The 17,754-nt window shown below is 36.8% G+C and overlaps 1 protein-coding gene across 5 annotated transcripts in view; it reads right to left on the reverse strand.

Moving 5' to 3' along the window:
- LEPR (leptin receptor) overlaps nt 1-17,754 on the reverse strand; it is a 93,657-nt gene that overhangs the window by 33,446 nt on the left and 42,457 nt on the right. For all 5 annotated transcript variants that reach the window (XM_070786396.1, XM_070786391.1, XM_070786395.1 and 2 more), the window contains 3 exons: nt 12,619-12,827; nt 8,027-8,172; nt 4,086-4,230 (listed from right to left, as the gene is read on the reverse strand). In XM_070786396.1, coding sequence (XP_070642497.1) covers nt 4,086-4,230; nt 8,027-8,172; nt 12,619-12,827 — 500 coding nt within the window. The remainder of the gene's footprint in view (nt 1-4,085; nt 4,231-8,026; nt 8,173-12,618; nt 12,828-17,754) is intronic.

Here is a 17,754-nt window from a genome sequence, read left to right on the forward strand (position 1 = left end):
TGCAGCCAGCATAACTCAGCAAACCTAAACCAAAAAACCTAAGCAATGCTAAAACCTCATTTACCAGGAATCATGAAGGAAATGAGGTATTCCAATAAAATGCTCTATATAATTAAATTTACTGCTTACTAGCTTTGAGGGTCAATTTCTAGGGCTACCAGAAATCTTGTATAATTATACATTATGCACTTAATTGCCTTACTAGTGGTTATAAACATGAACTTTGGAGTTAGGCTATTTTGTAATTGTATCAACTGTTATAAGTACTTAACTCTATCTAATTCTCAACTTCATTTATAAAAGAGGGATAACAGTACTTATCCCACAGGTCCTTGAAAGGATAAAATGTTAGTACGTGCAAAGCACATAGTGCCTGAAACACAGGAAGCACTCTTTAAGTGTCAATATTATTATTTAAGAAGGAGTTCTCAATCTACTTCTACCTTTTATTTGTGATTTAATACATATTACATCATTACAGCAGATAATACTGGAATAGGAAAATGTGCTTGGGAGATGCTAAAGTGTATAAGCTCTCCTCCCCTCTACCTGTGTCCTGCTGCTGCTGCTGCTAAGTCGCTTCAGTCGTATCCAACTCTGTGCGACCCCATAGACGGCAGCCCACCAGGTTACCCCGTCCCTGGGATTCTCCAGGCAAGAACGCTGGAGTGGGTTGCCATTTCCTTCTCCAATGCATGAAAAGTGAAAAGTGAAAGTGAAGTTGCTCAGTCATGTCCAACTCTTAGCGACCCCATGGACTGCAGCCTACCAGGCTCCTCCGTCCATGGGATTTTCCAGGCAAGAGTACTGGAGAGGGGTGCCATTGCCTTCTCCACCGGTGTCCTAATCTACTTTCTATTTGACAAGTTTCTGTCTTTCCCTTGATAATCAAATGGTATCACTCATGGCATCTGAACTATCCAAGTTGGTTACATTAGTAAGCTTAACCTCACACTCTCTGCTACATCAACAAATTCTGGCCTTTGAGGTAGCTGTTTACTCACTGTCTGCATTCATTCCTCATTTTCAGGTTTTTCTGTTTGGAATGTCAACAGTCACTAAAGGGACACATCTGTGTTGAATAAGTAAAAGGCTAGCTATTAATGGTAATATTGTTTCTTGGTATCCAAAATCACTGCAGACGGTGACTGCAACCAAGAAATTAAAAGATGCTTGCTCCTCGGAAGGTAAACTATGACAAACCTAGACGGCATATTAAAAAGCAAAGACATCACTTTGCCAACAAAGGTCCATATAGTCAAAGCTATAATTTTTCCATAGTCATCTACGGATGTGAGACTTGGGACCATCAAGAAGGCTGAGCGCCAAATAATTGATGTTTTTGAACTGTGGTGCTGGAGAAAACTCTTGAGAGTCCCTTGGACAGGAAGAAGATAAAACCAGTAAATCCTAAAGGAAATCATTTAACTCTGAATATGCATTGGAAAGACTGATGTTGAAGTTGAAGCCCGAATACTTTGGCCACCTGATGAGAATAGCTGATTCACTGGAAAAGATGCTGGGAAAGAATGAAAGCAAAAGCAGAAGCAGGTGGCAGAGGATGAGAGGATGGGATAGCATCACTAACTCAATGAACACGAATTTGAGCAAACTCTGGGAGATAGTGAAGGACAGGGAAGCCTAGAGTGCTGCAGTCCCTGGAGTCACAAAGAGTTGGACATTACTTAGTGACTCAAAATGAGTTATGCAGCACCAAGTGATTTTGCTCAGTCGTGTCCAACTCTTTGTGACCCCATGGACTGTAGCCTACCAGGCTCCTCTGTCCATGGAATTTTCCAGGCAAGAGTACTGGAGTGGGTTGCCATTTCCTTCTCCAGAGGATCTTCCCGACCCAGGGATCAAACCCAGGTCTCCCACATTGCAGGCAGACGCTTTACCATCTGAGCCACCAAGGAATTTCTTCAGTGACTGAAGAACAACAATTATTGGATACTGCACAAGCAAATAAATTAGCAATGCTTCTTTTCAACAAAACATACCTTTATTACCTTCATGTAAACAAAACACATAATATTTGCCTATGAAAGGCCATATACATGCATACATATGTGTTTTATAGTATATATTAAAATATCTGGTTTATTATGAAAGCATAAAAATGATACAACATATTAGTAAACCAAGCAAATTTAATCCTACAGATACTGATATGAACTAGGAAAGAAATAGAAGTATAAAAGGGTTTAATAGAACTAGAAATAGTTCTATTAAAGCAAAATAGAACTAGAAATATGTCCATCGGAAGGTCTAAGAACCTAAGTTGAACAACCCAAAATAAAATTTTATATGAAATGTAATACAAGTAGTTATTATTCTGGATCAAAGATTTCATTTAATCCAACTGAATACATAACATTGCTAAGAATCATTATAGTAGGAAGGTATAAACGTATAACTTGAACATCAGAAAACTTTAAAACAATCATGATTCTTTTAGAATTTCCCTTTTCTTCAGCGAGGGTAGGTTCTCAGATCTTATTAAGAAGAATAACAGCAAAGAATGAAGCCATTTTCTTGTGGAAGAGAAACACTTCACCAGACAGCAAAATACAGGTACAACTTATAGGCCATTCAGAATGGGAGCAGGGGCTGCTGCCTCCACCTCCCTTATCAACTTCCCTACCCCACCACCCACTTCCCCCAATCCCACTGTATAAAAACCTCCATGGGACACTCATTGAAATTCGATGCTGTTAATTCACTCCACTCTATGTATTTCACAGCTGGTCATTAAGACCTATTAATCAATGATATATAATTCAAGATAGAACAAAAGTTGAATTTTCAGCATCCTATGACACACACTGTGATACTCAATAGTGATTTGAGGAATAGAGATGAGAAATCCCTGCCTTCTAAGTCTGTTCACTCAAGGTTCCTGACTTTTCAAGTGAGAATTAATCCCTTCTAATGCTTAGCACTTACTCTAGCTCTTCTCACAGTGTTATTTATGCTAAGCAATTAGATAAGTATCATGTCAGCCTCTAAATTTCATTAGACTTTGACATTCTAAATATTGTTTGTCAATTTACAAGCTAGATATTTATAAACTATGATCCATTATTTCACAAGTGCTTACTAAGAGTCAGGCACTGCAGTAAGCACTTTATGTGCATCATTTCATTCTATCCATATAAAAACTCCTTATTCTATAGATGAGGAAATTGAGGTATAGGGAGGTTAAGAAACTTTCCAAATAAGGGGGGTGGGCAGGACTCCTACAAAATTCTGTCAGACTCCAAAGTCAGTGCTTTTAAACTACTATTGATACTTACTTTTTAACAATCAATGCTTTTTAAATAATAAGCAATTAATAAATAAGCCTGTTTAGTGTTTTACATGTTTTACACGTTTACATGGTTTAATGTTTACATGGTACTTGCTTTCTCCGTGTATCTACTATCAACCTGAACAAGTTTGAGTGGGAATAACTTTGCACATTTGATAGATTGAAAACTAGTCAAAGAACTATGAACTGCCTTCCTGCATTCACAGCCTGGCTTGTGCCAGGGTTACCACCGTTAGACTCCTGGGCCTCTATGTAAAACAATGCACCTCAACTCCATGAGGAAGCTGTGAATAAATTGCAGTTTTTCTGACGTTAAAGATTATTTTAAAAACATGAAAACTGCAAGTAAAAGCTTTGCAAAGCGAGCATCTGGAGTGAAAAGAATTGCTTAATTATATAACATATATAATATTCAAATAAAATTTTAATATTTAAAACTTATACCCAATAAGTATATCTGATTTTCAAGTGTAAATTCAGGAAACATCAGTACAAGCAGTGTTCTGAATTTACAAATTTGGAACTTTTATATCAACTCTGTCTTTTGAGTAAGAAAGAGTAATTCAGCAAGATACTGCTATGAATCCATATAAATGAGGAAGCTCTCATACAACTTTTCACTAAAGGATGACCTTGTTCAAAGTTTAAATTAGAAGTTAATATGGTGTTCCTCCTGTTGATTTATCACCACAAACTTTAAGACAAGTATAATATGCCAAAGGCAATTCAGGAATCACACTCCCCTGTGAACAGAAGTGACTCTTAACAAACCTACCTTGTGTAGTAAAGGTAAGAAGGGCACTCCAATCACTCCAGATTCCTAGGCCATCCAATCTCTTGCACCTCACCTGTGCGCCATACGAAGACCCAGGAAGCACACTGTCTACTAGCAGAGACGTAGCTGAGACAATCTCATCAGTCTGTTAAATATCATTTGAAAACATCAGAGCATTAGGTTGATGTGAAACCTTTACCAAAATCGATTACAAGCAGGTCTCTACAAATTTCAAAGAATTAAAATCTTACAGAGTAGTTAGCTGGCCACAGTGGAATTTAACAGAGATCAATAACCCAGTAACACACGTTTGACTGACATTAGTCAATAGTATTTTTAAAAGCCTGTAAGTTCAAGGGAAAAAAATCACAGTGATAATCAGCATATATTTTTAACTGAATGATAATGAATATTGACTTTTCAAACTTTGAGAGGAACAGCTAAACTCAGTGGGAAGCTTCAAGCCTTTGCTGACATCGATAACATACAAGATATTAATAGACAACAATGCACAGAGGGACATCCTTGATCATCCAGTGGTTAAGAACCTGCCTGCAACGCAGGGGACACAGGTCTGATCCTTGGTTGGGGAAATAAGATCCCACATCCCATGGAGCAACTAAACCCACACAGCACAATGAAAGATCCCACGTGACACAGCAAAGATCCTGCGTGCAACAGTTAAGACCTGACGCAGCCAAATAAATAAGTAAATATTTTTTTAAAAGATGATGCACAGGGTAGGCATAGAGCTATAAACCTTCCTAGAGCAATGGGTCACAGAAGGAGGGCATGAATAATTTTAAGAACCCTGGTCTGATGATCAGCTGTGTGGGTTAATTGCTCAGTCGTGTCTGACTCTTTGCAACTCCATGGACTGGAGCCTGCCAGGCTCCTCTGTCCATGGAATTCTCTAGGCAAGAATACTGGAGTGGGTTGCCATTTCATTCTCCGTGATGATCAGCTACAGTCAATCAAAATACAGTTTAAAAACCAGAGTGAAAACATCTAAGAGACATAACTTCATAAAACAACCAATGAGGTATTTCAAAATTATTGAATTTCCTGGCCCATTTGACTGTGGGGCAACACAGACTAAAAATGGCAAAAAGCCTCAGCAATACATTAAACAATATCAGATCGCCTATATTTAAAATCCTGAAGTCAAGTGGCATTACGAAGCATCACGATGAACAAACCTAGTAGAGGTGATGGAATTCTAGTTGAGCTGTTTCAAATTCTAAAAGATGCTGCTGTTAAAGTGCTACCTTCAATATGCCAGCAAATTTGGAAAACTCAGCAGTGGCCCCTGCTGGAAAAGGACTGGAAAAGGTCAATTTTCATTCCAATCCTAAAGAAGGGCAATGTCAAGAATGTTCAAACTATTGCACAATTGCACTCATCTCACATGCTAGCAAAGTAATGCTCAAAATTCCCAAGCCAGGCTTCAACAGTATGTGAACCGTGAACTCCCAGATGTTCAAGCTGGATTCAGAAAGGGCAGAGGAACCAATGATCAAATTGCCAACATCTGTTGGATCATTGAAAAAGCAAGAGAGTTCCAAAAAAAAAAAAAAATCTGCTTTATTGACTATGCCAAAGCCTTTGACTGTGTGGATCACAACAAACTGTGGAAAATTCTTCAAGAGATGGGTATACCAGACCACCCTACCTGCCTCCTGATAAATCTGTATGCAGGTCAAGAAGCAACAGTTAGTACTGGACATGGACAAAAGACTGGTTCCAAATAGGGGAAAGAGTATGTCAAGGCCGTATACTGTCACCCTGCTTATTTAACTTATGTGCAGAGTATATCATGCAAAATGCAGTGCTGGAAGAAACACAAGCTGGAATCAAGATTGCCAGGAGAAATATCAATAACCTCAGATAGGCAGAGGACACCACCCTTATGGCAGAAGGTGAAGAAGAAATAACAAGCCTCTTGGTGAAAGTGAAAGAGAAGAGTGAAAAAGTTGGCTTAAAGCTCAACATTCAGAAAACTAAGATCATGGCATCTGGTCCCATCACTTCATGGCAAATAGATGGGGGAACAGTGGAAACAGTAAGAGGCTTTATTTTGGGGTGCTCTAGATCACTGCAGATGGTGACTGCAGCCATGAAATTAAAAGACACTTGCTCCCTGGAAGAAAAGCTATGACCAACCTAGACAGCATATTGAAAAGGAGAGACATTACGTTGCAGACAAATGTCCATCTAGTCAAACCTGTGGTTTTTCCAGTAGTTATATATGGATGTGAGAGTTGGACTATAAAGAAAGCTAAGTGCCAAAGAATTGATGCTTTTGAACTGTGGTGTTGGAGGAGACTCTTGAGAGTCCCTTGGACTGCAAGGAAATCCAACCAGTCAATCCTGAAGAAAATCAGTCCTGAATATTCATTGGAAGGACTGATGCTGAAGCTGAAACTTCAATACTTTGGCCACCTGATGCAAAGAACTGACTCACTGGAAAAGACCTTGATGCTGGGAAAGATTGAAGGCAGGAAGAGACAAGGATGACAGAGGATGAGATGGTTGGATAGCACCACTGACTTGATGGACATGTATGTGATCAAGCTCCAGGAGTTGATGATGGACAGGGAAGCCTGGCATGCTGTAGTCCATGGGGTCGCAAAGAGTCGTACACAATTGAGCAACTAAATTGCAAGTCTTAGAAAATTAGCCCAGATATAAAAAGACAAGTTTTCACCTCTAAGTTATATAACAGTTTTACAAATTAAAATGCCAAAGTTATGACCCATGAGGCTCTTGACGACTCCTCCTTCTCTCCTACCCCTCCACTACTGCTCTTAACTTCACTCACTGCCCTGACCTCCAACTTCCCATCCCTAAGGTCCTCTAAATCGCTATTTCCTCTATTTAGACCCTAATTTCCCTGCATCACCACCTCCTTCAAATCCCTGCTCAAATATCACTTTCTTAAAGAGATCTTCCCCTCCCTCTAATTAATAATACAACCCAGCCTCTACCACTTGCGACTGCAAGCTCCCCTATCCTGTTCTTCTAGTGTATCCTGAGTTCTTGGCACCTAGTGAGTGCACAACACTTTCTGAAAAAAAGATTTGACAGACTATACTATATAAATCCTGGAGAAGGCAATGGCAACCCACTCCAGTACTTTTGCCTGGAGAATCCCACGGATGGAGGAGCCCGGTAGGCTATAGTCCATGGGGTCGCTAAGAGTCGGACACGACTGAGCGACTTCACTTTCACTTTTCACTTTCATGCATTGGAGAAGGAAATGGCAACCCACTCCAGTGTTCTTGCCTGGAGAATCCCAGGGACGGGGGAGCCTGGTGGGCTGCCATCTCTGGGGTTGCACAGAGTCGGACACGACTGACGTGACTTAGCAGCAGCAGCAGCAGCAACTGTATAAATGCATGGAGTGCATGTAAACAAATATATTGAGTAATAAGAAAAAATAAGGATGGCATGTAAAATCAAAAGCCAGAGAAGGTCTTTAAGTGAAAATACTATGATTACGAATTCAGTAGTTCTGTATCTGGACTTCTTGTAGTCATTAGTCGTGTGTGTGTGTATGTGTGTCTGTGTTAACGAGACAAAAGACAATCTAATATACTAAGCTTTTGGAAAAGGAACTTTTTCTGGCAGTAAATTCTAAGAGAAATTTGCCAAGCTTATCAAAATATAACACAGATCCACATGTAAGAGATATTTAGTAACACTGAACAACTTTTCTAAAATCATTTTATAGAAGATGCAGAAATTTTGCGTACATGCTCATTTCTTTTGCTGATCTTGAATGAAAGCTTGAATGTACGATATTGAAGTATGACTGAATCTCCTCAAAAACAGTATACACATTTGATAGACAGAGGCATTCTCTATGGGACTTGGAGGGCATCTCACCTTTTCTTTAATTGCTTCTCAACTTTTCATTTTATTTACTAAAATATACTTACTTTTCTTATATATTTTGTAGAATTCTCTGAATATTGCACTTGATATTGAAGTTGAAATGGTACCAGTGTTGGGCTGGACCACGAAATCTTTAAACTACCAGTGTCTGTGATTTCCATACGCAAACCTAATGGTGGATCAGGCTTCACTTAAGGAAAAAAGAGAACACTTTTAAGTCAAGTTATTTTCATGATAATCATAAAATGAAGTCAAAATGAATTTTAGCATATCCTATTCTTTAACCTAAGGAGTCCTTATCCAAAGGCTAATTACAGAACCAAAATATTCTACTACTGTAACTTACCAAAGCAATCCATGTATTTTTGTTTCCTTCTCCCTACTTGGTAAAAACTATAAATCATAAAATGATGTTATTTTGACAAATGTGATTCCTGCTATAAAAAAAAAAACGCTGCTTAACTTTATTGAACCTAGATTTTCCCACACTTATTCGAAGCCTCACTTGATGAAACCCACTGTTTTAGTGAATGACAAGAAGAAAAAGCATTTTGCAGAGCACTACTTGGAAAATACATATAAATTTTGTATGCAATAATCAATGCATATAAGCATGCAGATTCATGTAAATCTGTATGTAAAACAGTAAACATTAATTTTTGAATTCAACAAATCGAGACATACCCACTCAAATAACCCATAGCATACACAATTTACATGCAGTAAACACAACATTAGCAGGACTTGGCTTGTCACCAGAAATGGAGATAGAGTTCTTATCCTAATGGTGTATTTAACTCACCATCTAATTTCTGAGTTTATTTGTCTATGTGTTTTATGTATGCACATGCATTTGTATATATACATTTGTGGAGATTTATGTCTGTGGAGTTTAAAACATACAACAAACTTTAAGTCATCTGTAGAAACAACGCAAACATCTTACAATAAAGAGCTGATTGAACAAATAATAGTTCATACCCTAAAAAGTAATCTATAGTCATTAAAATCATATTAGAGAACAACGTTGAAAAAGTTTAATATTGCTAGTTTTGAAAGTTTATTAAGCAATGTGAAAGTGAAAGTGTTAGTCGCTCAGTCGTGTCTGACTCTTTGTGACCCCATGGACTATACAGTCCATGGAATTCTCCAGGCCAGAATACTGGAGTGGGTAGTCATTCCCTTCTCCAGGGGATCTTCCCAACCCAGGGATCTAACCAGGTCTCCTACACTGCAGATTCTTTACCATCTGAGCCATCTTAATGGGCTTAAAGGGAAGCCCATTAGGCAATGTATTTACTTGAATTCATTAAAATTTGAACAAATAAAAGGATATGTGTAAATATGCATTAAAATAGAAAAAAATGCCAAAATAGTAGAAAATAAATGATGCATTTTTCTTCTGTGTGCATCTCTATGCTTTCAAGATTTTTACGATTAACAAGAGTTACTCATAAACATAGAAATCATCATTACATTGAAATATATACTGACATGTATTTTATTCAAAAAAAATAATGGCACATTAATATTTTCCACATTCCATAATTTCAAGAATTCAGTCATAGTTTTTTCCTTTTCCTCAAGTCAAAATTAATGAAGTTTTACTCTCTGTGACATAGTACAAATTTTAGTTACTTTAAAGCAGGAATGGCTAAACTCTAAAGTCTAGAAGTAACAGGTGAAATTCATGACCAAAAAGAGAAAACAAAATAGACACCAAACAGAAGTGAAATCATAAAATTATAAACTATTTTACATTTCTTATATGCATACACATATGCCTTTGTATTAGAAATCTAACAATAAATCTTTCCCTGGATCCCCTAGGTACTCAGTCAGAGACCACACATACTGGCTTCTTTCAGGGGAAAATTCCTCCAAAGAGCTGGCATTACTTACTCTCCATTTTGCACCCCATTTTCCTAACCAACCTATTCTGATCAGGTCTTCCTTCTTGCTAGTCCACTGAAACTACTCTTACCAAGGTTACTACTCTTTGCTGAATCCAGTGTCAATTGTCTGATTCATTTTGCTCCATCTCTCAGCAGTGTCCCAACTGCTTATTCTGTGAGTAGCAGACAAGTAGAAATACTTTGTCCACCAGGTTTCCAGCCGTCACATTCCTTTACTCCTCTTCTCTCTGATTGCCTCAGTCTTTCTTTCACTGGACTCTAAATATGTGACCTCATACAATCCCATAAACATCTGATGCTAGAAACTCCCAAATATATATCTCCCTGAACTCTAGAATCATATATCTAACTACCTACTCAACGTCTCTTTGATTTCTAATAAGCATCTCAAATATAATTCGTCACATACCTAATTATCTCCAATATCCCCATTTGGTAACACTATTCTGCTACTAACCAGGTCCAAGCCTAAGTGTCATCCTTGACTCCTCTCTGTCCTTCACACTCCATACCCAATCCACTTCAGTCTGCACCATCTCCTGAAAAGTGAAAGTGAAAGTCACTCAGTCGTGTACGACTCTTTGCAACCTCATGGATTATACAGTCCATGGAATTCTCCAGGCCACAATACTGGAGTGGCTAGCCTTTCCCTTCTCCAGGGGATCTTCCCAACCCAGGGATTGAACCCAGGTCTCCCACATTGCAGGCGGATTCTTTACCAGCTTAGCCACAAGGGAAGACCAAGAATACTGGAGTGGGTAGCCTACCCCTTCTCCAGTGGATCCTCCCAACCCAGTAATTGAACTGGGGTCTCCTGCATTGCAGGTAGATTCTTTACCAACTGAGTATGAGGGAAACACCATCTCCTAATAGATCCCAAGCCTGAACATTTCTTTACTTCACTACAGCAACCCCAAGCCAACTGGACAACTCTAGCAGCTGCCTATCTGACTCCTCTTCCATTCTTGCAAGTATCCTTTTTCCCTTCCCCATCAATTTATTTCTTCAATAGAGCATACATTTTAAACATGTGTATGAGCACGCATGTGTGCGTGTGTGTGCCCACACACACACACATACCCACATGTCTGATCACATCACTCTCCTGGTACAAAAGCTTACACTGCAATTAGAATAAAATCCAGACTTTGTAACCATAGCCTGTGGTATGATCTGAATGCAGATGACTCTCTAACCACATCTCTGAATGTTCTCCTACCTTAATTACTCCAAGCAAAAGGCTCTTGTCTTTGGTTCTTCCAAATTCTGAGCTCATTCTATCCCAGGAATTTTGTGAGTGCTGTTCTTACTGTTTAGAGCACCTTTTGTTCTGGATTTTTGCATAGTTATCTCTTTTTTTTTAAGTTTAAAATGCTATTTCCTAAAAGAGGACTTCCATAGCTGAAATAATAGACTCCTACACCTGATAGTCTCTATCGTACAATTTGTCTTATTTTATTTCTTTCAATTTTGGGATCTTAATCACATATACCCAAATACAAAAAAAGATTTTTTTCCCAAAAATTATCTGAAATAAGACAAAATTTTTAAAGTTTCTTATAAAGTCTATCACAACACCTTGTCTTAACTACTTTATTTTTAAAAACAATTTAATTCAATGTTGGCTCTAAATACTTCTTAAAAATCACTTGATAGAACTGGTTTTAAAAAGAGAAGATAATGACATTTTATAGATTTTTTTGTTTTTTCCCTATGGTATAACATCATGACTGAATTGCTTGGATATCATAGTAATCACATGGAAATCACAAATATATCCCTAAAAGACAAGTTATTTAAAAGTCCTAATGTTAAATATGACATCATAGGTAGATTCAAAAAATGCTATACCCTTAGTACTTAAAAAGAAGTGAGGATGAAGTTGTAAGGAATATGGTGTCAGATGTCTGAAAAAGTGGTTCCAGTGATGGCAAAAACAATGATGCAGAGAAGCACATAAAGAATTTGCAATAATTATTTCAGGAAATGTAAAACAGTAACACTATTAAATTATGTATCATATGTAACATAATTTAACACATACACACAAAACTGAGTTAATAAATTAATAATTTAGCATTCATCTATATTATTCACATTGAATAATGTAATTGAATACACTGAATATTTATAATTATATATTCAAGCTGATGAAAGAAATCTGGGGAATCTTTGCACTAATAATGTGGGCACTTGTCTATTATATAAGTTTTTCTTCTAATCAGATTTGTACAGCCAATTAGTTTGCTTATGTTTATATTGTTTTTCTCTGCCCAGTATTGTCTACCCCTGCTTTGTGAGGCAGGAACTTTGTCTCACTCACCATTGTTTCCCCCAGCTCCTAGATCAGTGACTGATACCCAGGAGTCTCTAAAAAATATTTATTGAAGACATAAAGTCAGGTAAAAAAGAGCTTTTAATTATTTTCAGAAATAGTTATCTGAGATGTGAAAAAGTCATAAACAAAACATATCCATTAGACTGACCTAGGATTTAAAGAAATCAAACTGTTTTCAAAATTAATTTGTTACAATTGCAGAAATATCTATACTGTTGTTAAATCATTCTAGAAGCTGCTTTTAATACCCCTTAGGACTACATTTATCATCATTACAGTGTCAGTCAAAGTGAGATAAGCTAATGAAACATCTTGTAAACAATTTTCAGCCTGTTTGAATGACTGATGTTTAAAGATATTATCTTTCTTAGGCACAACTTACCAACATTAATGGGCTGAGCTGACATTGGAGGTGAGTGAAAAACTGCTCCACCAGATGTGATTTTCAAATACATAAGAAGGGTGTCATTGAGCTTGGCTGTCGGCACAGGCACATGACATTCACAACATTCATGAACACTGCAGTTGCACTGAACAACCTGAAAACTGTCTTTCTGGGGGAGCAGAGGTGACTCTTCTAACACGTCAAGCCTATATGAGAAAAGAAGAGCTACGTATTAACATAGATGTGAAAGCACTAGATATGTTTAAAATGGAGGACACAAAATCCAAACTGAGGTAAACTGTTCTGCACACCCAGCTTATAGAGCTTCTCGGGGGGAAAGCTACATTATAGCAGAGACAGAAAGATAAGGGTTAAAGCAAGTTAGCAATCAGTATAAGTTAGAATCAATAAAGCAAGTTAGAAATAATATAAGCAAGAAGACAATGAGGCAACAGTGAAGTACTGAAAGAAAAATCGTGATTTTTAAATCCTATATTCAATAAAAATATCTGTCAAAATAAACATGTAATAAAGGCTTTTTACAGACACACCAAAATGGAAAGAATTTATCATCAATCAAAGTTGCAAAAACTTCCTTTAGAAAAAAAAATGCTGAAGGAAGTCCTTCAGACAAAAAGAAAATGATAGCAAATAGAAGTCTGGTTCCACACAAGGAAATGAAATTTAACTTAAAGGATAAATATTTATTGACTAATTAAAGCAAAAATAATAACCATAAAGTGTGGGGTTTATAACATAGGTAGAAATAAAATGTATGACATTAATACCAAACTTGGGGAAAGGGGAGACGTGTATATATACAGCTATAAATTTCTTCCACTATACATGTAGTGGTGAAATGTCAGTTGGAGGTATAACATCAGTTCGGCTATATTAAGTTAAAGACCTATATTCTAAATCCTAAAGCCACCACTAAAATAATAAAACAAGAAGTCACAATAAGCTACAATAATCAAGCCAAAGGAGTACGAACATAAAGAGAAAAAAATAGATTAATGGACAGAAGAAACCAACACCTATATGGACAATCAATTTTCTACAAAGGTGCAAAAGCAATTCTGTGGAGAAAGAGTAATCTTTTCAATAAATTGTGCTGAAACAGTGGGATACCTATACGCCCCCCTCCACACAAAAATTCAACTTTAATCCACACCTCACATAAGATTCAAATATTAATTCAAAATAGATCATTAATCTAAATGCAGAATTTAAAGCTATGAATCAGAAGAAACTTTGGGAAAAAAATTTGTGACCTTGTTTTAAATAATAATTTCTTAGATGCAACACAAAAGCACGAGTCACAAAATTACAAATTGATAATTTGATTTTTATCAATATTAAAAACTTCTGTTCTTCAAAAGATACTATGAAAGATAAAAAGATAACAAAAGGGTCAATCAAAAAATGGGCAGAAGATCTAAACAGACATTTCTCCAATGAAGACATACACATGGCCAAAAAACATATGAAAAGGTGTTCAACATCATTAATTATTAAAGAAATGCAATGTATTTGATTAAGATATTGGCTACATAGGTGAACATACTTCCCAAAATTCATCAACCTTATATTTAAGGTGCATTTTATTATATGCAAAATTTACCTTAAAATAAAAATACTGTGCCAAAAAAGTGTTTTTGAAAATTTCAAAATGCTATACACTCATAAAATTCCATTTTGAATTGAAGGTAGAATGACTTAGTACTTTCAACTTCACCTAAACCTTTAAACAATTCCAATAAAATGTGATTTTTAAAAATATCGCACCATGACTTTTATGTGTTTTCAAATATTAAAAGTTTTTATCAAAAGAGTATGGAACAAATTAAATAAATTGCAGTATTTTATGTCAGAAATATGCTTGCAGCTTATATTGTGTTTTGACTGAAAAACTTCCAAATTTTAAGGCAAAAAAGAACTGAACAGAAAACATATTCCCCACCAATATTTTTAAGAGGAAATTCTGGTGATTTTTTTCTTTTGTAAAATAAAAAGTTAGAATTATACTCTTACTTTAGATGGTCTCACCAATGCCATTTTTTTCTAAATACAGTAGATATTTATATAGGGCTGATTCCTAAAGAGATTAACTCTCTGGTTTCTCTACCACTTCACTGCTGTGTTCTATTTAATCAATCTCATTTTCATTTACTTTATAATTTCAGTATACACAAAAATATGCATAATATATATTTATAATGATGATATATAATGATTATGTATTATAGAATACATGTACTATACAATATATATCATAGTATTTCATAATTTATAGGGTTTTTAGTAAAAATCTCCACACAGTAATTTCCCAAATCATTCCAACAAATAATCCCATCATGAAACTCAGGGGTGAGGAAACTGTATCCCACAAGCCAAATACAATTGCTTTTGTACAGCCTATGAGCTAAGAAGCATTTCTTACATTATCTACTGGTTTAAAAAAAGAAGGAAGAATATCCCACAATCATGGAAATTATATAAAATTCACATTTAAGTGTCCATAAACACAGTCACGCTCATTCATTTACTAATTCATTCATTAGTAACTATGACCACAAGGTTGTGATACAGAGAGAACGGAGAGTAAAGCCTAAAATATTTATTATCTTCACCTTTTAAAAAAAAGATTTTCTATCCCAGCTATAGGCCAAAAACATTTCGTACTCCCTACTGCTAACTACCAGTATACCAGACCACCTGACCTGTCTCTTGAGAAATCTGTATGCAGGTCAGGAAGCAACAGTTAGAACTGGACATGGAACAACAGACTGGTTCCAAATAGGGAAAGGAGTACATCAAGGCTGTATATTGTCACCCTGTTTATTTAACTTATATGCAGAGTACATCATGAGACATGCGGGGCTGGATGAGGCACAAGCTGGAATCAAGATTGTCAGGAGAAATATCAGTAACCTCAGATATGCAGATGACACCACCCTTATGGCAGAAAGTGAAGAAGAACTAAAGAGCCTCGTGATGAAAGTGAAAGAGGAGAGTGAATAAGTTGGCTTAAAACTCAACATTCAGAAAACGAAGATCATGGCATCTGGTCCCATCACTTCATGGGAAATAGATGGGGAAACAGTAGAAACAGTGATAGACTTTATTTTGGGGGACTCCAAAATCACTGCAGATGGTGATTGCAGCCATGAAGTTAAAAGACGCTTACTCCTTGGAAAAAAATTTTGACCTACCTAGACATTATATTAAAAATCAGAGACATTACTTTGCCAACAAAGGTCTGTCTAGTCAAGGCTATGGTTCTTCCAGTGGTTATGTATGGATGTGAGAGTTGGACTATATAGAAAGCTGAGCACTGAAGAACTGATGCTTTTGAACTGTGGTGTTGGAGAAGACTCTTGAGAATCCCTTGGACTGTAAGGAGATCCAACAGTCCATCCTAAAGGAAATCAGTCCTGAATATTCATTGGAAGGACTGATGTTGAAGCTGAATTCCAATACTTTGACCACCTGATTCATTTGAAAAGACCCTGATGCTGGGAAAGATTGAAGGCGGGAGAAGGGGATGGCAGAGAATGAGATGGTTGAATGGCATCACTGACTCAATGGACATTAGTTTGAGTAAACTTCAGGAGCTGGTGATGGACAGGAAAGCCTGGCGTGCTGCAGTCCATGGGGTCACAAAGAGTCAGACTCGACTTGGGCGACTGAACTGAACTGGTGACTACTTGATGAAAAAAGGACACAAAAATATAGAAACCACATTAAATATACCATCAAATTTCACTATTTAGCATATCTATAATGCACACAAAACATCTTGAGGATCACTATCTACTTCAATTTTTCAAACCACTTTGCTGCTGCTGCTGCTGCTGCTGCTAAGTCACTTCAGTTGTGTCTGACCCCATAGACAGCAGCCCACCAGGCTCCCCCATCCCTGGGATTCTCCAGGCAAGAACACTGGAGCGGGTTGCCATTTCCTTCTCCAATGCATGAAAAGTGAAAAGTGAAAGTGAAGTCACTCAGTCGTGTCCGACTCTTAGCGACCCCATGGACTGCAGCCCACCAGGCTCCTCAGACTCCTCCATCCATGGGATTTTCCAAGCAAGAGTACTGGAGTGGGGTGCCATTGCCTTCTCCGTCAAACCACTTTATGAGGGAACTAATATTACCTATTTTACAAGTAAAAAACTGAGGCTCAAGGAGAACATGGACTGGAATTCATCTCAAGTCTCATGCTTCCATGTTCAGTACTCAATTCATTACATCCAAGATGCCTTATGATCACAAGGTAAGTTCACTGTTACCATTATCATTTTACTTAAGGGATTAGCAAAGATTTTAATGGCCACAACCAAAGAATAATTATAATCTGAATTGTTAATATTTCAAAAATTCAGAAAATTAGAAAATTATAGAATTATTTTCAATTATTTTTTCCTTGAGGAAAACACTAGATATTTCTCACATTTATTAAAGCAGTTTTTCCAAGTTTGTGCGAAACCTGGACTATACAGCCTTGTTACTTGTCAAAGTAAGCATAACAACTTCTTTTATCTTCCAAAAGATTTTCTAAAGTTTTAAGTATTTACATACATCAAATGATACTTCAGGGACTTCCCTGGTGGTCCAGTGGTTAAGAATACACCTGCCAATGTACGGGTCATGGGTTCAATCCCTGATCTGGGAAGATTCTACATCCCATGGGGCAACTAAGCCTGTGTGCCACAGCTACTGAAGCCCTCATGCTCTGGAGCCCATGATCTACAACAAGAGAAGCCTCCACTCACCACAACTAGAGAAAGCCCACACTTAGCAGCAAAGACCCAGTACAGCCAAAAATAAAATAAATAAATAAATAAAATTATTTCAAAGAAGAAAACAGAGTTTTAAAAGGTACTTCAAAATTTTGATAATATCAAAGTAGTGTAAATTATCAAAATTTCAAAGTAGTGTAAATCAAAATGGTGATCAAAATTTTAAAATAAGAAAGCAATACATTGGATTAAAATAATCAAAACTTAAGAATTTCTGACATTCTTGAAAAACGTTTATTCAGCAAAATATTTTATGCATTTGCCAGTACTCACACACATAAATTTAGTGCCACTATTTATTTAATCCCTCTATATATGAGGACTGCAAGGA

The sequence above is a fragment of the Bos indicus genome, chromosome 3 (assembly GCF_029378745.1).
Source record: "Bos indicus isolate NIAB-ARS_2022 breed Sahiwal x Tharparkar chromosome 3, NIAB-ARS_B.indTharparkar_mat_pri_1.0, whole genome shotgun sequence".
NCBI classification, from domain to species: Eukaryota; Metazoa; Chordata; class Mammalia; order Artiodactyla; family Bovidae; genus Bos; species Bos indicus.